This window comes from Dasypus novemcinctus, chromosome 13 (assembly GCF_030445035.2).
Source record: "Dasypus novemcinctus isolate mDasNov1 chromosome 13, mDasNov1.1.hap2, whole genome shotgun sequence".
NCBI lineage: Eukaryota > Metazoa > Chordata > Mammalia > Cingulata > Dasypodidae > Dasypus > Dasypus novemcinctus.
Genome location: NC_080685.1, coordinates 89,961,218 through 89,977,898, shown reverse-complemented (window position 1 = coordinate 89,977,898; position 16,681 = coordinate 89,961,218). Strand labels below are relative to the sequence as shown.

Here is a 16,681-nt window from a genome sequence, read left to right as displayed (position 1 = left end):
GGCCCCTTCCACTCCTCCCACCACTCCTCCTTTACATAAGTTATTTATGGAATTCAGGCTCCGGAAGACTAGATCAACTCGGTGGTCTCCTCCTGCTCTGAGGTTCTGGTTGTCTGTGATTAAATGAGAAGCGGGAGTGAGGGGCCATGCTCACCTCCCAGGAGGAGGTGGCGGTGCAGATGGAGAGTGCTGGTCCTCCCTGCTGCCCCGCTGGCCTTCCCCTTCCCTCTGCATCCCTCCACCCAGCGCTTATCTGCTGGAGAGGAGGCCGGAGTTTATCAACGCAACACTCAATTATGCTGCCCATCTGTCTCCGCAGCTCGGGCGGACCTGGCACTGGAGCAGCAAAGGCCAGGCAATCGATCACCGCTGCTGCTCCTCCCTCCGCACTCACGCTCCGGGGGGCCGGGCGGAGGCCGCAGGGGCGGGAGGAGGGAAGGAGACCGCACCTGCTCACCGCCATCCCCGCTGCCGAGGGACTCTGCTGGGGCCGGGCTGGGGCAGGAACGAAGGCAGAAGGCAGAGTGGCTCCAGATAGCAACTCCTCCACGGGGTCAGAGTTTAATCAGGGAGTGTAGGGAATCCTGAGAAGCTGCCTGGAGGAGGTAGGTCCAATTGGACCTGCAGAGCCACCACTTCCAAGTGGAAAAACTCACTCATGGAGTGGGCAATCCTGCTTCCCTGGCCGTGGCTTCAGGATTCCGCACAAAGAGCAGCCCCCAGCCCTCAACCAGAAGGCAGGCTGAGGTCTGTGTGCTGCCTGCTGGCTCCGTTTGTGCCTGCAGTTTCAGGCCCAGCCACATTCACTATCCTTCAAGGAGGGGACCCTCCAGCCAGGGGTCAAGGATCGGTGTGGGGGCAAGGGGGCGCCTAGCACGTGGTGGAGAGGGGGTGGGGCGCGGAGGTCCCAGGCTGAGCTCTGGAGGGATGCAGACGGAGGGGAGCCTTCCGGGCCAGCCCTGTGCTCTCCTCCCGTAAAGCAGGCGACCTTCCACCGGCAGCCGGTGTTGGCTGGGATGGCCGGGCGGGTAATGGAGGCAAGACCTGGGTTGGAATCCTGACCTTGCCTCTTAGAAGCTATGCAACCTCTGATATGTCACTTTACCTCTTGGAACCTCAGATGCTTTCCCTGCAAAACAAGAATAAACAATCCCTTTTCCCTTGTTTTAGTTACCTAGATGCTAAAAGAAATACCACGCCATAGGTTGGCTTAACGACAGGAATTTATTGGTTCACGGCTTCAGGGACTAGAAGGCTTGCTTCCTCCAGGGTCGGTATCTTCTGGCTGGCCAGCGATCTTTGGGTTCCTTCGCTTTTCTGTCACGGGGAAATGCCCATGATGGCGTCGTCTCCTTCTCCTCCAGTTCTGTTGACTTCCAGCTCCTGGCTTCTCCCTGTGGCTTCTCTTTCCACGTTCAAGTTCCTTTGCTTATAAAGACTTCAGCCACATTGAATGAAGGCCCACCCTCACTGCATTTGGACCCACCTTACTGCTTCCAGATGGGTTCACACCCACAGGCCCCGGGGTTGGGACGTGAGCGTGCTTTTTAGGAGGGACACGGTTCAGTCCCCAGCATCACCCTACACAGGGTTTGATGGGGGCATTAATACAATGTCCGTAAGCTCTACACTGTCTATTATTTCTGTTCACTCCCAAGTACCCTCTGTCATTACTACACTCGGCACTGTGAAGGATGCAGAAAACTTGTAAGGCATGGCCTCTGCCGCAAGGAACTTGTGATCTAGTTGGGGAAGATCTAGTACACGTGATAGTGTGAACTCCTGAAAACCCCAGGAGATTGTAGATGAAACACAATTACCTTTCTCTGCAGCTCCCCGACAGAAATTGCTAATCAGCCTGCGTGAGTGGGCCACATGCAAGACAGCCGTAAATGGTGATGGCAGGTGAGTGGGCAGCTCTGAGCTCCATCCCAGAAGGGGCTGCGTGCTCAGCAGCGAGGGGGAGGACTTGTCTGGGCCTTTGCCAAGCCCTGGGATCAGGGGTGCAGCGTGAACCTGAGTCATCAAGCCCCGCGTCTCTCAGGATGCTGAACCCCAGCCCCGGATTCCTGGCCGAGGAGGCGGGAGCTCTGCCTCACCCTCCCGGCAAGTAAGTCTTTTTGGTTTCTTTTTTTTTTTTTTTTACGAGGTACAGGAGACTGAACCCAGAACCTTGTACGTGGAAAGCAGGAGCTCAGCCATTTGAGCTCCACACCACACACCTTCTTTTTTTTTAGGTGTTAAATGGTTTCTTGATTCCCTAGTAGCAATTGGGTTCTGACTCAGCACTTAGAACAAAGGCGTTGGAACAGCAGAGAGAAATGGGGGACTCAGCCAGGGTCCACAGGCCTGGGAGATGACCGGGGGCCAAGCCGAAAGCATTCTCCACCTACACCAGCCCTCACGCCTCTCGCTGGCCACATCAGGAGCTTGCCCCCCTCTGCTTGGGAACCGTTTTGGGCCCTCCTAATCATTTTGTATTTTCGATCCTGTCTTGCCAACCGTAGTCTTTAAAGATGTGACCCGTTGTCTATATCAGTTCATGACTCCCCACCCCCCGTAGTGCGGCACTGGGCACGTGGGGTAAGCGTACCAGAGGCTTGTCAAGCCCTGGGCTCCAGCTTCCATCTCCCCCAGAGAATCCTACAGCTGGAGAACCTCCCGACCCTGAGCGTCAACCAGAGCTGCGAGGAAGCTCATGTTTGTGGCGCTCCATCTGTGTGTGGCACGCTTGGCTCATTTATTCCAAATGACAACCTCGTTTTATATATAAGGAGCCTGATGCACAGAGAAGTTAGGTCACTTCCCAAGGTGCGGTGGTGCACGTGGGAGAACCAAGATCTGGGCCCTGATCCGTTTGCAGGAGGGTTCTGGCCTCTCGTCCCAGGCCTAGGCGGGGTCGGGAGCCTCTGGTTGTAGGGACAGCTGGCCTTAGACCCAGTTCGGTGACTGGGCCCTCTGGGAAACCGGGCTTGTTCCCTGCACCCTCTCCACCCAGATAGTGCACCGCAGAATTCTAGAACAAGCCTTCCCTCCTCTTCGCCTCCCTGACTGCCAGTCACTGGCTTGGGCAGCCAGGCTCCCTTTGCACATGTATGCCGGCAGGCACGTATGTGTGCCTGTGGGTTTGTTTGCCCTGAGTTTTATGTGTCAGTGCACACATCGTCCCACGTAAAACCTCTGTTCATTTTAAGTCACGGTTGTTTTTCCCACCTTCGGAAATAGCTGCCGTGGAAGGTGGGAAGTAGTCAAATGTAAACAGCTCAGGGAAGGGTGCCACGCCTCCAGTTGCTCCCTTCCCAGCCCCAGCATCCTGGGAGTGGGATGAGGAGGGATGAGAGCCCCTGTGGCCCGGGCAAGGCCCCTCTGAGAGGCTCTGTGCCTGGGTGGAGGTAGGAGACCAGCTCAGAGCGTCCCACCACTGCCTGGTAAGGAGTCATGGCCTGGGGACAGGAATGCAGGGGACCAGGGTGAACCAGGGAGCAGGGAAGCATAGGATATATGGCACAAGTTCTTGGCTTCCTGTCTCCTGCTGCTGACCAGCTATGCCACGGGAACCAAGTTATTTAACTCCTGCACCTCCTTTTCTGCATCTGCAAACTGGGGTGGGGGAGAGGAGGTGCCGATGCTCCTCTCCTCTACCTGTTGTGAGGGCTAAATGAGGTAAGATATTCAGAGTCTCTGCGGTCCTAACAAATTGTAGGTTCTCAGTGTATGTGTGCTCCCCTTGACTCCCTGCATCTGGAAACCTACCTGGAATCAGACTTCCACTCAGATCCAGGAAGGGGAACACAGAGTCTGACCCCCTTCTTTGTCCATCTCTGGTTCAAGGCCAGGGCTGACTTGCCTCCAAGGGAATGCAGCCCAACCCTGGGATCTGGGAGAGAACCTGGATTGGTAACCCGCACCCTGGAAGGGGAAAATGGTGGTGGCTTGGATTCTAGATTCTGGGGAGCATAAGCCTCCTGGGGGAAGGGGCGCCGGGGCTAGAAACTAATGCATACAATAATACTCCCCGGGCACCTGCCCATGCCAGGTACTGGTACACAAGGAGCAAGACAGGTCTCTAGTTGGGGAAACAGTTGCCACGTGATGTCTTCAGGGTGGTCACAGAAGCGCACAAAGCAGGCCAGGCAGGGCTGGGGGAGGTTTGGGAGAAGCTTTCTATAGAAGGTAACTGATCCTGAAGTTGAGTCTTGAAAAACAAGAAGAAATTCTCTGGGAGAAAATGAGGAAGAGACCTGAGAAGGGATGGCATGTCAAGGTAACGTCCACCTGAAAGTGTTCTCAACAAGAGGAGCTGGGAAAAGGGGCCAGCCAGGGCACAGAAGGTCCTGCCTGAAGGGCTGAGGAGCTCAGAACCAAGCTTCTTAACCCCTCCAGCCCCTTCGGGCAGCTCTGCCTGGCTGTTGGGAAAGGGAAAGCAAAAACCAAAGCCACACCCTGCCCCAGCAAAGCCTCAGCAGATCCCCGCAGGGCCATCTGCTTCCTAGGGCTGCCTGGAGCTGGGGCGCAGTCTGCTGCCCTTCCCCCTCCAGGGTGCCAGCGAGCCCATCCCAGAGGTTAGAAACCGCTCTTGTTTCCATGACTCCCCTCTCCCACTGCACCTGCCCAGGTGGGTATCTAGGAATTATTATCATCTTAGTTTCAGTTGACCAGTGAGCTGGGGAGGGAGGAGGGAGGTGAGAAAGTGTAAGGAATCCACTCTGCATCTCGCTGGGCTCAGAAGGGCTCTGAAGATGATGATAATCCCAGCTCATCCCTTCTCCTTCCCTCCCAAACACACACACACACACACACACAGCCTCCTCTGAGTTCACCAGGAAGCTTCAAAGCCTCACTCTCTTGCCCACTGCCTGAAGACTCCCGCCATCCTCTTCCCCAGCAGGTCATAGAAATGGACACTGCAGTCTTGAGCCCTGGCTCCGCCCCTGCCCAGCCCTCGCCAGCTCCTTTGACCTGTGAGTCAAACGGGGAGCCATGGGAGGAGGGAGGAGATCTGCCTCTCTGCCACCTCCTTAACTGCATCCTCTTCTTCCAGGGCTGCCCCTGATGGGGCATGGTGATGAGTGAGCGGGAACCCCTCCATGGACAAGGATGAGGAGCCGTACCCCGGAGGGAAAGAAGTGATGCCCGCCCTTCCCAGTGGAGAATGATGCCCGAGGAGGCTGCTTCCCCAGGCCCTGGCTGGGCTGCTGACCCTCAGCCTGCAACACGCTAAGAGCAGACTCCAGACTCGTCCCCAGGTGGATGGTCCCCTGCCCTGCAGCTCCACCATGAGGCTCCTCGTGGCCCCCCTCCTGCTAGCCTGGGTGGCTGGCGCCACCGCCGCTGTGCCCGTGGTGCCCTGGCACGTGCCCTGCCCCACCCAGTGTGTCTGCCAGATCCGCCCCTGGTACACACCCCGCTCGTCCTACCGCGAGGCTACCACTGTGGACTGCAACGACCTCTTCCTGACGACGGTGCCCCCGGCGCTCCCCCCAGGCACGCAGACCCTCCTGCTGCAAAGCAACAGCATCGTCCGTGTGGACCAGAGCGAGCTCAGCTACCTGGCCAATCTGACCGAGCTGGACCTGTCCCAGAACAGCTTTTCAGACGCCCGAGACTGTGATTTGCGGGCCCTGCCCCAGCTGCTGAGCCTGCACCTGGAGGAGAACCAGCTGACGCGGCTGGAGGACCACAGCTTCGCGGGACTGGCCAGCCTGCAGGAGCTCTATCTCAACCACAACCAGCTCTACCGCATCGCGCCCGGGGCCTTCGCGGGCCTCAGCAACCTCCTGCGGCTGCACCTCAACTCCAACCTGCTGAGGGCCATCGACAGCCGCTGGTTCGAGATGCTGCCCAACCTGGAGATCCTCATGATCGGCGGCAACAAGGTGGACGCCATCCTGGACATGAACTTCCGGCCCCTGGCCAGCCTGCGCAGCCTGGTGCTGGCGGGCATGAGCCTGCGGGAGATCTCCGACTACTCCCTGGAGGGCCTGCACAGCCTGGAGAGCCTGTCCTTCTACGACAATCTGCTGGCCCGGGTGCCCAGGCGGGCACTGCAGCAGGTGCCCGGGCTCAAGTTCCTAGACCTGAACAAGAACCCGCTGCAGCGGGTGGGGCCGGGTGACTTTGCCAACATGCTGCACCTCAAGGAGCTGGGGCTGAACAACATGGAGGAGCTGGTCTCCATCGACAAGTTGGCTCTGGTGAACCTCCCCGAGCTGACCAAGCTGGACGTCACCAACAACCCCCGGCTGTCCTTCATCCACCCCCGCGCCTTCCACCACCTGCCCCAGATGGAGACCCTCATGCTCAACAACAACGCTCTCAGTGCCTTGCACCAGCAGACGGTGGAGTCCCTGCCCAACCTGCAGGAGGTGGGTCTCCATGGCAACCCCATCCGCTGCGACTGCGTCATCCGCTGGGCCAACGCCACAGGCACCCGCGTCCGCTTCATCGAGCCGCAGTCCACGCTGTGTGCCGAGCCGCCGGACCTCCAGCGCCGGCCGGTCCGCGAGGTGCCCTTCCGGGAGATGACGGACCACTGCCTGCCCCTCATCTCCCCCCGCAGCTTCCCCCCCAGCCTCCAGGTGGCCAGCGGCGAGAGTGTGGCGCTGCACTGCCGGGCGCTGGCGGAACCGGAACCCGAGATTTATTGGGTCAGTCCAAGCGGGCTTCGACTGACTGCCCCCCACGCGGGCAGGAGGTACCGGGTGCACGCTGAGGGGACCCTGGAGTTGCGGAGGGTGACGGCGGAAGAGGCGGGTCTGTACACCTGTGTGGCCCAGAACCTGGTGGGGGCTGACACAAAGACGGTCAGTGTCGTCGTCGGCCACGCTCCCCTGCAGCGGGACAGGGACGAGGGATGGGGGCTGGAGCTCCGGGTGCAGGAGACCCACCCCTATCGCATCCTGCTGGCCTGGGTCCCCCCACCCAACACAGTCTCCACCAACCTCACCTGGTCCAGCGCCTCCTCCCTCCAGGGCCGGGGGGCCACCGCTCTGGCCCGCCTGCCCCGGGGCACCCACAGCTACAACATCAGCCGCCTCCGGCAGGCCACGGAGTACTGGGCCTGCCTGCAAGTGGCCTTTGCTGACGCCCACACCCAGCTGGCCTGTGTCTGGGCCAGGACTAAAGAGGCCACTCCTTGCCACAGAGCCTTCGGGGAGCGGCCTGGGCTCGTAGCCATCCTGGCCCTCGCCGTCCTCCTGCTGGCAGCCGGGCTGGCAGCCCACCTGGGCACGGGCCAGCCCAGGCAGGGGGTGGGTGGGCGGCCTCTCCTTCCCGCCGCCTGGGCGGCCTGGGGCTGGGGTGCCCCCTCAGTCCGGGTGGTGTCTGCACCGCTTGTGCTTCCCTGGAATCCTGGGAGGAAGGCGTCGAGACTCTCAGGAGGGGAGAAACTCTCGCCAACACCGTCTCAAAATTCCTGAAGCTCAGCCTGTTCTCAGCAGCAGAGAAATAACCAGGACTACTTTCGAGCAAAAGGGCAGCGATCTGGCCAGATGCCCTGCCAGGAAAGTGGCACGGACTCTATGCTTGACGGCTGGCACCTGGGCCAAGACAGACAGGGCTTTGTGGCCCCAGGGGGTGCTCCCGCAGCCTCCAAAAGCCGCCCTTATGGTCTGCGGACCCCGCCCCTGCCGCCTTTCTGAGGACCCTCCCCGGGGGTCAGGACGCCCCCCTCCCCATTTATCTGTGAGCCCATAGGCTCCTGGGCTGCAGTCTGGATGTCCCCTGCCGTGTCCCCGGGACCTGGGCCCACAGGCTGTGCCCCCCTCCTTGTCCCTTTCTTTGTACAGTCTCAGTTGCTTGCTCTTTCCCCTCTCGGGCAAGGGCTGAAGGAGGCATCTCCTTCCCATCTTGGGGGACCCCTCTCAAACTGGAAGTCACCCCCGGCCAGATGTGAAGGACGTTTGGGGCCATTGCCCAGGAATGCCGCACCTTGGCCCGGCCCAGTCCGGCACTCTGAGGTTGACTTTCTAGAGGCAGTTTTGTACCTTTGTGGAGCAATGTCACCTCCTCAAACCCAACTCACTCTTTTCTCTTGTTTTGTAAAAAATAAATAATAATAACCATAATAAGGGGGAGAAAAAGAAATGACAGGAAAACAATCCTTTAAATACCGACTAGAGCTAGAGAGCGCTCTTTCTCTGGAATCCCTTCGGAACCAGGAGGTGGCACAGGGAGAGGCTGGGGTGTGAACAGAGGACAGAGAAGAGAGAGGGAAATGGTGAAAGAGGGAACCGTTTTCCTTTTAGCTTTTAATTCTGGCCTGTCAGGAGCCTCCGGGCCTGCTCCCGGCCCCCAGAGAGCCCCTGTAACTGAGAGCTGGGGAGCTGGGAAAAGAGCTGGGAGAGGCCAGCCCTGGCCAAGAGCAAGGAAGGGAGCGCAGGAGGCAAGGAGAGGGGTGGCAGAGGAAAACGGAGAGAGAGTGGAAATTTCCATCACTAAACATTGTCACCCCTTCTACTTCTCTGATGAGCAATTAAAATTGCAAATGCAACATGCCAGCGCATAGGAAGCGCTTCCCAGCCTATTTCTAATTAAACAAACCCAAGAGGCAGAATCATGCAGAGAATTGCAAATCATCAAGACAGCAAAAAACTCTGGCTGGCTGGGGCAGGAGGGGGTGCACAGGGTGATAGAGGATTTGAGGAGGGGAGGGCTGTGGGATAAGGAAATTGCTACATTTATCTCTCTGTTCCATTTCAGTATAATTTTCAGTGAGCCGGGTTTTCGTTAGCTGTGGTTTTTTTTAACTGATTGACTTCTTAGGACAGAATGTGAGCGGGAGCATCTGTTGCCAGGCGGTTAAAGCCAGCAGGGCGAGGAGCTGCTAGGGGTCAGAGGAGGCCGTGCCAGAGGCAGAGGCCACTGAATAACGGCTCTCTCTTTCTAAGACAGGCTGGGAAAAGCTGTGGGTTTCCAGAAACTGAAAAAAAAAAAAAAAAAAAAAACAACACCTGAATCTGAGGATCCACCTCCCTTTGTTCAGGATGTGTTCACAGACTTTTTGGAAGCAGGCCTGAAGCACCCACCGTGACTGCACGTTTTCAGCGGTGGGAGCCAGGTCCGTGTGGCCAGGCGGTCACACTCCCCCAAGGCGGAGTTCAAGTGCACAGACAGCAGGTCCTCTGGAGACCAGCAGCGAAGAGCCAGTGTAGAAGCTTCTGGAAGAGGCCCTTTCTTTCTCTAGGGCAGGGGTCTCAAACGTTAACCCCCTTCAGGACCACCAAGAGGGCTGATCTGATCCACCCCCAGAGTTTCTGATCTCTTGGATCTGAGTGGGGCCTGAGAATTTGCATTCCTAATTCGGGTGCTGCAGATGCTGCTAGAGGGGGGTGACACTCAGAACCACTGGACTTGGACCTGCGGCAGTTATGGGTTTCCACTTCCCCCACGCCTCTCACCCCCCAACTTCTGCTCCAGGCCCCAGGCTTTTTATAGACCTGGTGTAGGTTAGGCATAGGTTAGGCCGTTGGTTATGGCTTTGGAAGATGGTTGGCAGCTGGAGGATGGCGCCTCTGCTCCTTCCCTCTTTTCTGGTGGTTCCTCCTCCTCTGTCTCAGAATGACCCCCACTGCCCTGATGTCAGGACAGCAGGCCCCGTTCACACCTGCTCTTTCTCGTGGGTGTGCTGCGTGTGCTTTAGGGAAGCAGGATGGGAACAGCAAATATGGGGCAGATATTCCGACACCTCCCGGGATACTTTCCTGATGGACTTTGGCATCCCCACGCCCACGTCCTGGGCAGTCCTGCCTCGGGCCTGGAGCTGGCTGGTGGGGTTAGCCGACCCGCCCTCCAGAGGGGAGGCTCCATACTCTGTGATCCGGAGCTCGGTGGGGACGAGGCGGGCCTGGGAAGCTGCAGTCATGGAGAGCAGTGCCTCTTGTTTCTTCTAGGATGATGGTCCATGGGGAATCAAGGTGCTGTTCCCTTAAATATGTCCCTGGGCCCCTGGAGGAGCCTGTGGAGCCCTGTGATCCCCCACCTCCTCCTCTACTGCCACCCCAGAACCTCCTAAGATCCCCTGGCTTGGTCAGTAGCAACCAAAAACCTGACTGCCAGCAAGTTAGAGGGCTGGCGCCTTCGCCCCTCTATCAGGACACCTGTGCCGTGCTGAGTCTGGAGGCCGGGAGGGAAGGGAGGTCCCGTCCCCCCGCCACCGTTTGCCTCCACTGGTCGCCTTGCTCTCCTTGTCTCCCCTGGATGCCTCAGGCCCAGACAGGAACCTGAAGAGGAGTGAAAGCCACAAGCCCTGGCGAGAGGGAGAAGAGGCCCAATGAGGAGGAGGGAATTCTGGCTTCCAGGCTGTACGCCCCAGTTTCTGGCTGCACTGCCACTTCCCGCTGCCAGGAATCCCCTCTCCTGGGGGAAACGTCAGTCAGGGCGAGTTCACCCGTCTCTCAGTGAAACCCCTTGGTCCTGAGCATCTTGGCTTCCCCCGGAAAAGCTAGGTGTGGTCATGACAGAAGGAAGCAAGGGGCCCCTTTTCTCCTCGAAAGAGAGTCGTGGTAGCAGGACAAAGCCCGTTCTGGGGAGAGGGAGGAAAAGGCGCTTCCAAGGTTCTGGTTCCCAGAAGAGCTAGGACGAGGTGAGTGGCCTCGCACCTGGTGTGGAGCTGGCCCGTTGCTCAGGGGCTTCTGACCAGGCGGTTGTATGGTGGGACATCCCCTGCCCTCCTCACTCCCTGTTCAGCTCAGCCCAGCCTAAGGCGGCGTTGGGAGTCACGGGTTTCACTGTAAACTGAGAACAGGGGCAACTCAACCTGCCAGGTTTGAAACAGAACAGCTCTTAAACCTGGTCTCTTTTGTACATATAAGATGACTTTTTTAAAAAAAGCAAAACTCTAAATAGTAAATTATATTTATTTCTGTTAAAATCTCAAGCTGTTGTTTTGGGCCTGTTGTTTCAATCTATGGAGAGGATTTTTTTTTAAGGAGGTACTGGGGATTGAACCCAGGGCCTCATATGTGGGAAGTGGACACTCAGCCATTTGAGCTACATCTGCTCTCTGTTGAGAGGATTTTAAAACCCAGCCCAACTGTTGAGCCCCCTTGGATTTCCCTCCCAAGTGGGAGCCACTGGCAGATTCCAAGCTGCCTTCGATATCCCCCTCCATGCTGCTCGGGTGACGGCGGAGCAGACCCGGAGCCAGACACAGCCCTGTGGCTCTCCGCTGCAGCCTTCCCCCCGCGTGACCCTGGGCCACCGATGAGCACGTCCTCGGCCAGCTACGAACCACCTGAACACACGCCTACCTACTCTGTCCTGCAGCCCACATCTCTGCATCCCGTCTGCAAGGCAGTCAAGGCAGGATTGGTGGGAGGCCGTCCTGGAGTCAGGCTAGTGTCCTCAAGTCTGGGAGCTCTCCGTTTAGTCACCATATCCCACAAGTAAATGAGACTGGCTGGTCGAGCCTGGGGTGACCAGTTCATCCCAGGGGGCTTTCCCTTAATGCCCAAAATGCCACGTTTCAGGAAGCCGCTCGCTGCTGGGCAAACTGAGATGGTTGTCACCCTAGGTCAGTGAACTCTGTCGCGGTGTGCCCAAGCCGTCCTTCTGCCTCCTTTTCTCCTCCCTCCATCCCTGGCTCCCAGTCGACAAATATTTAAAGAACACGATGAGGTGGGAGGCATCATTCTAGAAGCCGGGGATATAGACAAAAATCCCTGAGCCCTTGGAGATCTCCGAACCCATGGACTGTGCATGTTAGTCAGGGGAGAAAGTGGATAAACAGTTCAAATAAGTGAAAATATGTAGTGTAAATATATCGTATGTGGGTGGTAACGAGTGGAGGCGGGCAGGGGCGTGGTAAGCAGGCTGGTTGGGAAAGGCCTCGTGGAGGAGGCATCATCTGAGCAAAGACTTGAAGGAGTGAGCCGAGCACTTCCCTGGGAGAAGAGTGAATGCAGGCAGAGCACAGCAAGGGCAGAGGCCAAGGAAGAGGCAGCTGGGCGGGCTGGGGCGGGGCAGGTGAGCAATGCGGGAAGAGTGAGGCCTGAGCTCAGAAGAGCAGGGGCTGAGCGCGGGCCTCCTTGGCTGCTGGAAGGGCTCTGGCCTTTCCGTAAGAGGGGGAGCCCCTGGAGGACAGGATTTGCCTTAAGAGGATCCCTGTGGGTGTTAGATTAGGAGCAGACCCTTGGGGTGGGGGGAAGGGGAGAGGTGCAAGGGCCAAAGTGGAGAGACTAGGTAGGAGGTGACTGCCATAATCATCGCAGTTGAATCATCTCTTCTAGAACCTGACCAGGAATGGACACTCAGCGCACCTGTTTTTCCCTAAATCTACCTTTCTGCCCACTTCTGAAGCCTGGAGCCTCGTTTAGTTTCCTGCAGGCTTCTGGCCCCCCTCCCTGTCCCCGGGACCCTCCCAGGCCGTGCAGGAAGATCAAGGTCCCGCCGCGTTGGCCAGGCCTGCCAGGGGGCCTGTCTTGCAGCGGAGAGACTGGTGCTCACTGGAGGGAGGGAGGAATGACCGCTGGCCTTCAGGTCCACCTGACCTGTGTGTGTTGATGGAAGGGCATCGCTCTGGGATGCGGAGCAGCGATGCGCGAGAGGCGCTGCTCCGTGCTGCCACTCAGCCGCCCTGCAGGCAGCGGCGTTTCCAGGCCTGCCGTCTGCCTTCCCTCTGGATGGTCTTACCGAAAGCACGCGTGGGCATTCCTCACGAGCTTCCCAAGGGTCAGACCAACCTGTGCTTTAACCATCTGCATGTTCTTACCCATTCGTGTTATTCTTTCACAAGCCTTCCTTGTACTTTTTATACAGTGATAATGGCTCACGTCGCTTGGACATTTACCACGTGCCAGCCGCTATGCTAGGCATTTCACATGCACCATTTCATTTCATTCATGGCTACTTTATAAAGTGGAGACTACTATCCCCATTTAACACATTTAGATATTAGGACTCAGTGAGGTTAAGTGACTTACCCAAGGTCGCACAGCTAGCAAATGGCAGAGTCAAGATTTAAATACTGTCTGGTTTCAATGGCTCCGTCTTAACCCCTCTGCTCTACTGTATTCATATTTGGATATTGTATATGTCAATAGTATTTTAAGAATATGAGAACTTTTAAAAATCTGCACATTAGAGAGGCCCCTGTACAGCCACTTTTATTTTTAGATCTTGCCCTCTTTTTTTTTTTAAACTCAGTGGGGTAATTTGTGACTTTATTGTCAGGATTTTAGTTTTAAAGCCTCTTAAACTACATTCTCTTGAGAAACACAGCTTATGATTCTTTTCTTTGAATTTTTGAAACATGCTTTTTAGAAGTCTGGGCATGTATCTAATTAGACCCCTCTTCCTTTCCTTCCCTAGATACTATCACTCTAAAATACTGCCGTTGCTTTCTCTGGGGGTTCCAATCACTCTCATCACCAATCAGTTCTTCTTTGTTGGTCAGAATTAAGTGCCGAGCAGCCTTTGCCAATGGGCTTCCTTTGCTTCTGAGCTCGGTTGTCAGCTGCGCACGTCAGGAGCTTTTCGGAGGCTCAACACTGAGCAAGTATCTAAGAGGGAGGAGTCCCCCGTCACTGCTTCGGCATCGATTGGAAAACATAGTCCAAGGCCTCCTTCTAGCCGTTCTCAAACCAAAATGCCCTCCCGAGCCATTCTCCTTTCCCATCCCAAGCCGAGGTCCGCTTCTAGTTGACCTTGCATTGCCCTGTTACAGTCCTGAATCGGTAACACACGCCCCCATCCCCACCATGCCCTCCAAATCTTTGTGCTCCTCCAGAGTCCCTCTTCCCCAATCCCCAGCCAAGGAACTCCAGTGTACCCCTCGGCCTTGTTTGTAGAAATTTTCAATCACTGTAGTCTCTCGTCCTCACTTTCAGCACCACTACATGCAAAGGGACTTGAGTTGCCTTGCTTTGGAAGTTCTGAGGGAGCCTTTATTTGAAAATCGCAGCGTCCTTGGCAACACAAGAGCACTGGTAGATTGCAGCAGTGCTAATTCCTCATCTACTGGCTACCATGTCTTCTACTGGCTACCACCCTCAGGCATCAAGGAGGGCTAGGGTCAGCCCTCTTTGAGTCAGCTCGTGAGGAAGGAAGAAAGAATCAGGCTACATCTACATGATGAGAAACATGTGTGGTTTGTTGGGGCACATTTTGAAGCTCATTGGCATCCACATTCTTTTTTCTCTTAGTAATAACTCAATGAGGAGATATGTTACGCCCATTTTACAGGGAAGAAAACTGAGGCTTGGATAATTTAAATAACCGAAGTCCTACAACCAATAAGTGCAGAGTTGGAATTTGAACCCAGGGCTATCTGATTCTGAGTTCCCGTGCTCTATTCACTTAACCACTCTACCTTCTCCGTAGTATACAAGGAAGCGAGTAGAACGCAGCCCTCTCAGGAGTCTGTACTGCTTCGGCACTACAGAGGCTAAAGAGAGAATGGTACCACTGTACTGACTAAGATTATAGGTGTTGAGTGTAGCACAGACAGGAGCAGAGCCCACAGGCTGAGGCCAGGACTCGTGGGGATGGCCTGGCTGAGCCGAGGAGTCACAGCTAGAAGTGTGAGGCGAGGTGAGTACATCTTCCAGAGCTCAAACGCCATTGCTTGGTAAAACCCCACCTTCACAGCTGAGCCAGCCTCACTGGGTCATCTGGGTCAGCCCCTGCCTTCAAATGGCCGAGATGGAAACTGTGTCTCCTGACTCAGGCCAGGGCTGGCTCGAGAGCCCCAGAGAGACAGGGAGAAACCCACGGCCCTTTCTCCTCAGGGGCCCTCCAGCTAGAGCCAGTGCTTTGAAGATGAACTTCTGCAAATGGCTGATGCGTTTTTCTGTATATATGCGTATATGGATTTTTCTGGAGAGAGGGCACCTTGGATTTAATAAGATTCTGAAATGAGTCCAAATAACCAGAAAGGTCAAGCATTACTGCATTAGTGGGTCCAAGGGTCATACTCCCAGGTGGAAGATTTCATACTGCATTGAGAGTTGCCAAGGGAAACAACCGCCTACCACAATTTGAAGGTCTGTCAGGGAGGATTAGATTGATGAACATCCACCACCTCTGCACTAAATGGGATTCAGATTCCCATATATAGACATTCTCTTTACAATAAGGAAAATGAAGTGTTCCCAGTGTTTACATTTGCAAAGCAAGAGCTCTTATGTCTGCCCCTAACGTTGAATCAAAGCTCCAGGCTTTCAGTCCATCCAAACCCACAAGCTTCCTAGAACTACGCAGATACCCCATGTCAGCCTCATGGGTTCCCAGTCCCTGAGAGCCCTGTAAATCCTCCCTCCAGCTATCAGCAACATCTGTCTCACCACCATGTGCCTGGAGAGGGCGCAGGATTCACCCAAGTGCCAAATGCCAGTCTCCAGGCCTTCTTCACTCTAATCTTAGGCAGGTGAGAATTGCCCATCCTGTTTCATTTCTCCTTTCTACCCTTTCCCCAATTCCCTCAACATCTCTGACACCTCCCCCTGTGTACACACATGAGCCCGGTGTTCACACACGCACATACACGTGCTTGCACAAACACACGCAATTTTGTAAATGTCATTTGCAGCTCTGCGCCAGTCCCCCATTCTACATGCCATCTGCCAGAAGCTATTTTAAGCACCTAATAAAACTATTTTAGAATGAATCCTGGGGTGTGCTGCCCTTTACTTCCCCAGGGCAAGAGCAAATGGGCTCCAGATGGAGCTACATTTGGGCACCAAGGAAGGAAAGGCCAATAAGAGATGCCAGTCACCTCCCTGCAAGCAGGGTGGTGTGTCTCAGCATTGGCCACAGAAGACCACAGGTAAACAAGGAGGACCTCCGGGGCTGGACCGAGGCAGAGCTCCTGGGGCCATATCCCTGCTCTGATCCTTACTCTCTCTGCCTTGGGCCAATGACTAAAGCTCTCCTCCACCTCATCTACTAATGGGATCTACTAGTACCTAACTCAGTGGTTCTCAAACTTGAGCATGCAGCTGAGTTCCCTGGAGGGTGGCTAAGATGCAAATTGCTGGGCCTCAACCTCAGAGTTTGCAATATTGGAAGTCTGGAATGGGGACTGAAAATTTGCATTTCTAACACAAATTCCCAGATGAGGTTGCTGGTTCAGGGATCACACTTTGAGGGCAAGTTTAAAGCTCCTGGCACATAGTAAAGTAGTGGTTCTCAGCCGTGGCTGTGCCTTAGAACCCTCACTCATTGATCATCAACCAAGCATGCTCTATCACTGTATTTACTGGCTGCTCGAGGAACTCAGGGGTGAGTAAAATCCAGTCCTATCCTAGGGCACAGAAGGTAGAGAACAGTAGGCTCTGGGGTTTGGAGGGGTCCTCTAGCCCAACGCAGAGATTCTTTTTACAGTCTCCCCATCATCTTGTCCAGCTTTGAAGATTCATCACCACATGAGGCCGTTCCAGTTTAACGACTCTACTTCGTGAAAAGTTCTTCTTTAGGCTTACCTGACGCCCCCTGCCCTGAATCTCCCACCATTAGTTCTCACCCTAAACTCTGAAAACTCCTCATCCCAGGCCTCCGCTCCGGTGTGACAAGCCTGCAGCTATGTAGAGACTCTTTCCATGGCAGGGTGAAATGTCAACCTGTAACTTGAGAGTCTATTCAAAATACCATCAAACTGCCACAAGGACAGGACTCCTTGTTACCTGAGTATTTACTCTCCAGTACTCACAGGGTTGTGCGGGAAAAGAAAGACTACGTACTACAA

At 55.6% G+C, this 16,681-nt stretch overlaps 1 protein-coding gene and 1 long non-coding RNA gene across 6 annotated transcripts in view; one reads left to right on the top strand and one right to left on the bottom strand.

The window, feature by feature from the left end:
• Nucleotides 1–15,604, top strand: part of LRRN2 (leucine rich repeat neuronal 2) — a 71,542-nt gene extending 55,938 nt beyond the window's left edge. The window contains exons 2-4 of one of the 5 annotated variants that reach the window (XM_058275038.2): nt 1,833–1,905; nt 4,889–4,961; nt 5,042–15,604. In XM_058275038.2, the coding sequence (XP_058131021.1) occupies nt 5,277–7,418 (2,142 nt within the window). In that variant the 5' untranslated portion in view covers nt 1,833–1,905; nt 4,889–4,961; nt 5,042–5,276 and the 3' untranslated portion in view covers nt 7,419–15,604. The other 4 variants (XM_012525382.4, XM_058275037.2, XM_058275040.1 and 1 more) reach the window with 4 other exon arrangements.
• Nucleotides 1–16,681, bottom strand: part of LOC131273159 (uncharacterized) — a 61,137-nt gene that overhangs the window by 38,393 nt on the left and 6,063 nt on the right. The window lies entirely within an intron of this gene.